This window comes from Delphinapterus leucas, chromosome 14 (genome assembly GCF_059928025.1).
Source record: "Delphinapterus leucas isolate spDelLeu-1000000601 "Yukka" chromosome 14, BTC_Dleu_Yukka2, whole genome shotgun sequence".
NCBI lineage: Eukaryota > Metazoa > Chordata > Mammalia > Artiodactyla > Monodontidae > Delphinapterus > Delphinapterus leucas.
Genome location: NC_143142.1, coordinates 23296261 through 23305458, shown reverse-complemented (window position 1 = coordinate 23305458; position 9198 = coordinate 23296261). Strand labels below are relative to the sequence as shown.

At 54.6% G+C, this 9198-nt stretch overlaps 1 protein-coding gene across 8 annotated transcripts in view; it reads right to left on the bottom strand.

Moving 5' to 3' along the window:
- Positions 1 to 3135: 3135 nt before the first annotated feature.
- TCN2 (transcobalamin 2) overlaps positions 3136 to 9198 on the bottom strand; it is a 32016-nt gene continuing 25953 nt past the window's right edge. For 5 of the 8 annotated variants that reach the window (XM_089894719.1, XM_089894724.1, XM_089894720.1 and 2 more), the window contains 3 exons: positions 8335 to 8506; positions 5842 to 5957; positions 3136 to 3708 (listed from right to left, as the gene is read on the bottom strand). In XM_089894719.1, coding sequence (XP_089750845.1) covers positions 3647 to 3708; positions 5842 to 5957; positions 8335 to 8506 — 350 coding nt within the window. In that variant the 3' untranslated portion in view covers positions 3136 to 3646. The other 3 variants (XM_089894726.1, XM_089894723.1, XM_089894725.1) reach the window with 3 other exon arrangements.

Here is a 9198-nt window from a genome sequence, read left to right as displayed (position 1 = left end):
GCACCCAGCTTCACAGAGGGCAGGGCAGCAGGGGCTCCTTCACACCCGTTGGGGTCCACCTAAATGCTCAGAGCAGCCCCGAGCAGCCTGCCCCTGCCCACAGGCTCTCATATCCCTCCGGTCTGAGTGCTGCCCTTCACCTGCCACCCCCCACCGCTGCTGCGGGAAGCAGGTGATTCGGGGTGGGACCCTGAGAGGCACCAGGAGGGAAGAAGAACCCATTTCCAGCAACTGAGCTGCAGAGGCTTGGGATGGGTCTCTTCTCTTGTCGCTGCATGTCTCTAGACTAGTCACTTCACTGCAGGGCCTCAGTCTCCCCACCTGTGATCTACGATGAGCTCACAGGCATGAATGTAAACCGAGGCGCCACCCCACAGTTGTGAGTTAGGAACAGGCTGCGCGAGGGGACGGGGCTTGTCTGGAGTCACACAGCTCTAAATGCAGGCCAGACGCAAACCTGGGCCCCCATTCCAGAGCGGCCACTGCTTGTCAAACTCTTACTGTGGACATGACTGTCCTCCCACCCATGCCCCTTCTCGGGGTCCCTGCTGATGGAGCCAGACTAGACACATGACCCAGGGCCCAGAAGCGGGCTGTGCCAGTCAGACCCCTCTCCAGGCTTTGGGACACAGGCTAAGAAGATAAGAGGGCCTGGGGAATTAAACTGGAAGTCAGCAGAGTCACTGCTGGGGCCACGTTCAGAGGAAGCTGACGGAGGGGGAGGACACGGAGAGGAGAGAGCCTGAGGGTAGTGGAGGGATGGAGCCCTGAGCCCCAACTTCCATTTCCCTACTGCCCTTGGCTGCCCTTAAATTGGTGCGCTGAGTCTTTTCAGCAAATATCCTTTTTTATTTTTTTTGCCACCCCGAGCAGCATGTGGGATCTTAGTTCCCTGACCAGGGATCAAACCCATGCCCCCTGCAGTGGAAGCATGGAGTCCTAACCACTGTACCGCCAGGGAAGTCCATCAGCAAATATCCTTTGATTTGAGCAGGATTCAGTAGCTCCCTGTTGCTCAGAGCCAAACACACCCCGACTAAGACAGTTCCTTCAGAGGGAGGCTCACATCCAGACCATGGACGCTGAAAGCCCAGTGCAGGGGTGCTCCCTTCAGTTAAGTCCACCCTCCCCCTAGCCTGGCCTGGGACCTGCCACAGCTGGCCTCCCCTATATGGGAGAGCCCTGGCTTCCTCGGGAGGTGGGGAGGCAGCAAGGCAGGGGAAAGGGCTGGGGTCAATGGGTAGGGACCTTGGCTCTGACACCCACAGGCTGTGTGACCTGAGGGAAGCTGCAGGTCTCTCTGAGCCTCCACCCTTCTGTGAGGAGAGGGTCCCAGGGCAGGTCCTGAATCCTCTCTAAAGTGCCCTTGGCCGAGATTAAGAAAGGACAGGCGAACAAGCACTCTGGGAATCTGAGCAGACATTTCACCTTCAAAACGGAGGCGGCGGGCTTCCCTGGTGGCGCAGTGGTTGAGAGTCCGCCTGCCGATGCAGGGGACACGGGTTTGCGCCCCGGTCCTGGAAGATCCCACATGCCGCGGAGTGGCTGGGCCCGTGAGCCATGGCCACTGAGCCTGCGTGTCCGGAGCCTGTGCTCCGCAACGGGAGAGGCCACAGCAGTGAGAGGCCCGCGTACCGCAAAAAACAAAAACAAAAACAAAAAACAGAGGCGGCTTTTTCATTTGGCTTTTAGATACTTGGATGTCTGTAAAGCACTTTTTTTTTTTTTTTTGCGTTATGCGGGCCTCTCACTGTTGTGGCCTCTCCCGTTGCGGAGCACAGGCTCCGGATGCGCAGGCTCAGCGGCCATGGCTCACGGGCCCAGCCACCCCGTGGCATGTGGGATCTTCCCGGACCGGGGCGCGAACCTGTGTCCCCTGCATCGGCAGGCGGACTCTCAACCACTACGCCACCAGGGAAGCCCTGTAAAGCACTTTTTAAATCGCTTACTTCCCCTACTTGCCCAGACCCTAAATATCGGAGGAAGAAGCACATGTTTAATCCATGGTGTGGACGGCCCTGTGAGAGTCACTCTGAAACCTGACATGCTGCCAGAGGGCCCCTCCAAGAGCAGACCCCTTTCCTAACCTCGGTGGGGTGGGGCTTGTGGGGTGCCTGCCTGGCCTGAACCCTACTTCCCAGAGGGCAGCCCAGAGCCCAGGCCCTCCCACAGAGAGGCAGGGTCTCCACCCCACTGGCCGCTGAGGCCTGGGGTGGCGCCTGACTGTGCCTTGGGGAAAAGCTCTAGGGTCCTGGGCCTCCAGCTGCATTTGGACTCTGCCATGTAATCCTAACACTTGCCAACTAAAACTTGTCAACCGCCATCTGCCTCTACGAGGATTAGGTCACTAGCTCCTGTAGCCGCTGACCTTCAACACACCCTGAAAGGAGTTCAGGGTGGAGACCAGGAATGAGGCACTCTGTGCTCTGGGAAAAACAGGCAGAACAGGCAGATATTTTCAGGAGAAGATTTTATGAGCCCAATTCTTGCATCTTCTCTTATCTAGAAAAGGACTAAAATCATTAATGGAGCCATCTGCTCCTGGTGACTAGCAGTAACCTTCATGAGACGAGCAGCAGGTCTCTGCCAAAATGTGTGTTTGACCACATGTACTCCCTTCGCTAAGATCATATATAGTGCTGACCCTTCCCCTACCTCTTCAGAGCAGTTTCTCAGAGCTATCTGAAATGCTGTCTCCTGGGCTATAGTCCTCATTTTGCCCCAAAGAAAACTTAACTCGCTACTCTCATGTTATGCTTTTTTTTGTTTTTTTTTTTAAGTCGACACAATCATGAAAGCCCCTGATTTTCAGTGTTTGAGTGGAGGAACCAGGAGGCCTCCCCAGGCCAGGTCTGTCGTCTCCTAAGCCACGCCCCCCCCACCAGACACTCTCCCTCTGTAAAGCAGAGAGGAAAACAGAAACATCAACCTCAGAGTTGTGCAAGAGAGCGTCCAGCAAGTACACACTCCCTGAACAGTAATCAGCGTCACCACTGCCAGCACCGTTCCTGTGCACCCCCCACCCGTACCCAGGAGAAGGCTCACACCCCTCCTCTGCTCCCCACGGGCCTCTCTCCTCCTTCTCTGCTCCCAGCCCCCGCACTGGCCCCAAGCATGAGACATCAGGACCCTGGGGCATGTGCACAATCAATTCTTTAATCATTTTGGAAGTGGGCTGACAGCAGCCCTGCAGAGCCCTCGCCAGCTGCTATGCCGCAGTCAGCTCTGGGGCAGCAGCCCCGATGGAGTGAAGGGTGGAAAGCTAGGGTCAGGGCCACAGAGCTCTCCTTGCGGGACCCCCATCCCAGAGCAAGCGGTACTCACAACGCCAGCAGCCGGTGGCCTCCTCCTGCCAAGGAGTCTGAGATGCTCACGCCCTCCAGCCTGTGAGTGGCCTTCACGGGACACCTGCAGGGCCAGGTGGGGCCAGACCTGGGCAGACAGACCTGCTGCGGAAGGTGCTGGGCTCCCTGCTCCAGGGTGGGTGGTAGTTTAGGACCCCCGCAGGGGTGGTGGCTGTGGCGATCCAGGGACAAGTGCACAAGAAGAGGCAGCAGGGTCAGGCGTGTGCCTGTTACAGGGATGTCTGGAGGGAGGGCAGAAGCCCAGGAAGTGTGGGAGGCAGCTGGGGTGGTGAGCCTGGGGTCTACCAGCCAACCAGCCTCAGCTCGATGGCTTCTCCATCCCTGGGTCTGTAGTCAGCAATACCTGCAGAAATATTGTGGGCTGGGAGTTAACAGGGCGGAGTGTTCCCCCCACCAACCTCACCTTCTGGACCCCTGCCCTGAGGCCACAGTCTGTAAGATGGGCTCAGGGCTTGGTGGAGGGAGACTGGGGGCCTGTCCAGAGCCAGTCTGGAGACTCTGAACTCAGTTGTGACCTCAGGGTCGCTGAGACCCACAGGCTCATTTTGCAGTGGGGGACCCCCAGAGGGTGTGGGTGGGTATGGGACAGCACGCCGGATAACCAACATAGGGCCAAAAGAACCAGAGACCCTGACAACACCTGACCGGCAGGGTCACTGTCTTCATAGTCCCCCAAAGGGCCATCAGGAAGAGGGACCTGCTCGGTGTGGTCTGGGGACCATGAGTGAAGTGAGCCTTTGCTCACTAGGGACAATCCAGGCTCCAGTACGACACCTTGGTCAAGCCCCAGCTCTGCACTCACTAGGGGTGTGACTCTGGGCAGGTTATTTAACCTAAGTGCTGGTGTTCCCATTTCTAAAATGAGGATAATAGTGATATCAACAACCGGGCCTCCTTTTTCCCCATGGGAGTGGGCTTCCTGCTGGAGTGGGAGTCGAAGGGGGTAGGTAGAGGACACGACCACCCACGTCTGCCTCATGGCTGAGTCCATTGGGCTCTCCCCCTCGGCTACCTCCTCTGTCCAGCCTTTATCAGTAATAGAGGCCAGATCTGGTCTCTCCATCTGTCACCTTTTGGTTTTATTTCTCCATTTGTCCAGAAGCCAGGCAGGAAAAGAGAATGCTTTTTACTGGGCTCCCTCAGCAAGTCCCACCTTCTGTAAAGCACTTGGCCCAATGCCCGGCCCATGGCAAATGCCCACTAGAAGTTTCAGGTAGCAGGAGTGGGGACAGATGACCCTTAAGAGTCTGTCTGGTAATTGGGCTGATGCTCAGGGATGCTTATGACAGCTTGGGGCATAAGAGTTAAAACTGGAGACACCCTAAAGGTCCAGCAGGAGTTGATAAGCTGTGGTCCACCCATCCCACTCCACGCCAGGGCTGGGCCCTAATTGGCCTAAGCCAGTCTTGCCATGGTCCCTTCTCTCTAGCCAATGATGGGTGCAGAACCTGGGCCATCTCCTAGCAACAGGGATGGGTCCAGGAATGCGCCTGTGTCCCAAGTCCGCCTTCAGGATGCCAGGAGACATTTGCAGGGGGATTCAGAGACAAGTTTCCCAAGTCATAAAAGGGAGCAGCCCCAGGAAGACACAGAGTAGGCTCTCTGGAGGTAGGAAGCCAGCAAAGAGAGGAGGAGAGTCACAGGGAGGTGGGGCTGAGGCTGAAGTCCTTGCTCCCACTGGAATCTGGTCACATGAGCCAATGGATGAGCCAATGGATGTCGTGGAAGCTAGTTTGTATTACATTTCTGTTACTTGCAGCCCAAAGCACCCTGCTGGATGAGATATCCTATGTGGCTATTACAAAGAAAGGCGAAGACCTACATACAGCAACATAGAAAGATGGCTACAATATGTTACGGCTGAAAAAAATAAATTGCAAAACAGTATATAGAGCTGTGCCATTCGATATGCCAGCCATCAGCCACATGTGGCTACTGAGTACTTGAAAAGTACAAAAAACAGGCATGCAAAATATGTCATTAATAATTTTGCATTGATTACATCTTGGAATTATATTTTGGATGTATTGGACTAAATAAGATGTATTATTAATGTTAGTTTCACCAACTTCAGAATTTAGAATTACACATGTGGCTCACATTTTATTTCTATCAGAGAGCACTGCTATAGAGTATGGCTTCATTTCTATGAAAAAACAAACGTACATATTTAAAAAATTATCTGGAAGAAAATACACCAAAAGTTAAAAGAAGTTATTTCTGGGTAGTGGATTACGAGCAATTTTAATTTTCTTCTTTTTTGCCTATCTGCTTTCCTAGAGTTGCCACAATAACGTATATAAAAGTTCTTCAGAATACATTAAATATATTATATGCAAACTTGAGCATCAGTGGTTATCTGAGGCTGAGGCCCAGGAAGGTTCAGGGGAAAGCTGGCGTGAGTCGACAAAGCCTCAGTGCTGGGACAGGGCTGGGCTGGGGGACACGTCTGGAGGGGGCTGGCCACCAGACTCACCTTGCAGCAGGGGGGTGTCGGGGGCTCGGAGGAGTTGCCAGAACTCACGTTCCCCAGCTTTCTTCCCCATCACAGAGGTCAGGTAGGGGCCTGACAAGGAGGCCTGTGTTCCATACCTACCAAAGCGACAGGCAAAGAGGGAGGAAAGGTGACTTTTGCTCCCCTCGACCCAAGGGCAGAAGTAGAACCACCCACACAAGGCAAGTCCTGCCCTCGCTCTCAGGGAAGCGCTAGCCAAACCCTTCCTGGGCCACCTCACCATGGGTGTCTCCTCCACACCTCCTCTCCAGCCCGAAGGACACCGCCCACTCGGGGGACTGCATCCCCTCTGGGGGCTGACATTGCAGGGGGTGGGAATCAGAAGCTGACAACGGCCCACGACAGACAGGGAGGCCAGCGTGAGAAAGAAGCAGGAACAGGCAAGACAGAGGCAGAGACGCCCAGTGGTGGCTCTGGGTCTCTGGTTCCATAAGTTTCTGTGGCTCAGGGGCACCCCCATCCTTATGGCTGGGTTGCTCAGTCTTCTCTCCGACTGTACACACCCCATGCTCCCCACTACCAGAGAGGCTTGGATTAGATTCCTGGCTTTTGCAACCAAGAGACTCCTTCTTCACGCCACCCCTCCCTGACGCCGCTGCCACAAACACAAAGGGATCCCGGATCCTAGTTCCCGGACCAGGGATCAAACCCGCACCCCCTGCAGTGGAAGCCTGGAGTCTGAACTACTGGACCGCCAGGGAAGTCCCCAAAGGGATCCTCTTAAAACACTGTGGCCCTGTCCTTCCTGTCTCCTTATCAATGGTGTTGTTCTTAGAGAGGGAGGGTTTTCATAGTTTTAAGAAACAGAAATACCCTCAGGGTGACCTGGTCAAAGGGAAGGTTTTAGGGAGCAGCACGTCCCCAGTCCTCCCTTAAGTGCGGGGCCACATGGCTGCCCGGAGAACCGCTCTGGACGGCCTCTCTCCGTTTCTCTCTCTCCTCTTTCTGTCTCTTTCTCTCCGTCTCTCTCTGTCTCTTTTCCTCTCTCTCCTTCTAGAATCCAGCTTTCTCTGCTGTGCACTTACATGCCTCAAATGCGCCTCCACACCCCCTCCACCACCAAGAGAATCATTTCTCAGATTGGTATCCCTGACGTTTTCTCAGAGGTCCTGGAGTTCTGAATAAAAATGTTAAGTTCAAATTTTTTTCCATTTTGATGACAATATCCAAACACGAATACCAGCAGGTTCTAGGTAATCCCAGGGCCTGCCGGACTAAGGCCTCCCAAGGGTGCCCAAGGGTTTGTGGCCCCCAGAGGACTGAGGTCGGATTGGTAATAAGTGGCATGTTCGGGGCCAGGGAAGAGTGTACAAGCTGCAGCTGCCTGTGCAAACTCCGCCTGACAGCAGCTCAAACCCAAGAAAGTGCTGAGCATGTCGGGCTCACTGGCACTGGTGTGTACACCTGCTCCTCGGCAGACAGTCCCTATTTGAATGTTATTGGTTTCACAGTTTTCTTTGTACTTAATTTGCAAAGCTGTTTAGGATTTAGAGCCGTCTAAGAGCCAAAAAGAGAAAGGACTTTAAATAGTAAACATTAGTACACATCTAAGTCATATTATTATAGAAATAACCTGGGGTCTGGGAGAATTTTCAGCCTTTATAGGGGTTTTTGCATATCTCTGGCCTGAAATTCCCTGCCCCAGATGACCCCAAGGTGCCAGCTGTGGGTCCTCCCTGGCAGCAGGATGCTGTCCTTTGGGGGCTCCAGTTGGGGACGGAAATTGGGACCCTCTCAAACTGAGGCACATTTTTCTAGAAGAGAAGTCTGGGGTCTAGTGGGGTCTGGTGGAAGGTACTCATTCTCTGGGCCAGATCCCCATTGGTGATCCCTCCCATCTTATTTAGGCACAGACACAGCTGGCACAGAGCAGTGCTCTGGAAATGCTTGTCCTCAGATCTGTCAAATCTCAGGGTGAGAAGCAAGTTTAAGGCTGTTGTCCCACCTCCACATTCTGCAGAGGGCTTGTTGCCCAGGTAATTAAATAATCACAGGGATTAGACCAAGATCGTTTGATAATAAAAATTCTTATTCTTCTGAAAGCTAACATGTATCGAGCATTTCTAAGTGCGGGACCCTGCACACAAAAAGCATGTACCATGTCCTCTCTGCGCACTAATTCCTGGACTCCTGCATGGTCTCTGGTGGATGCGGGGAGCACAACTGCCATCCTCATGAGCTGCAGGAAAATAACTGGCCTGGTCCCTAGCTGGACAGCGGCGGAGCTGGGATTCCAGATGCGGAGGGTTTGCCTCGGGAGCCTGCTCTCCTAATCATGATGCCTGTTTCCACCACAGCGTGGGTGAGTCGGCAGCGGAGAAGGTGGAAGAGAGCCCGGGCCTCTCCCAAGGGAACCCTCTCTCCATCCCTTGCCCCATCCATGTCCCATTTTGGGGATGTGGGGTCAAGTCGGGTGAGAGCTGGGAGATGCGGGGGGTGGGGGGGCAGTCTCACCTGAATCTGCTGTGCTCCTGGGCCTTCTTCAGGACATCTTCCAAAGAGGAGCTGACAGGGACAGAGACGGAGTGTCTGTACGAAGGAGAGATGCTGGAGACCTTCAGCGTGACATGGATGAACCCTGGGACTTGGGTCTGTGAAGGGGTCTCCGTAGCTGGTTCCAACAGGACTGTGCCAGGGAGAGGGGAAGGGGCAGCTGATCTGAGGGCAGGGGGCCAGGCCTTAGTCCTCCTTTCTTCCCTGGAAGACACTGTGGCCCATCGAGACCTCCTCCTTCCCCTCGGTCCCATTCCGGTCAACACCACCACCACCTGGCTGCCTTCCCAGCCTCCCCTGTCCCTCAGCTCCCACCACCCTCGCCACCCAAGGTCAGGCCCCTCGCTGGTTTTTCTGCCTCTAGTACCCCCCTCCCACCTCTCTGCCACAAGCACCCCCCACCCAGGGTTCTTTCTAGAACATACATGTTATCTCTGAGGGCCTCCCCTCCTTTTCACCCTCCTGCCTGCCACTCCAGCTCATTCTCTCAAACCCCACTCTTTAGTGAGACCCTTCCGCCCAACTCCAGCCTTGTACACCTCTGAGCCTTTGCCCTTGCTGCCCCCTCTCTGCTCTGCCTTTCCTCCCCTCTTCTCCACTGGCAAATCTCACCCACCCACCCCAGTCCCTCCCCCAGATGAAGCCCTGATTCAAGCAGCTAACTGGGACTCATTATGATGTATCAGAGCTAACAAAAATGTGTCTCTCGCCATTCATTCATTCATTCGAACACTTCTGTACTGGGTATCACACAAGGGGCTGGAGATTCATGGCCCGCCCAGAGCTCACCATTTGATATCTCCCTCCCCACACTGTGAGCTTCTA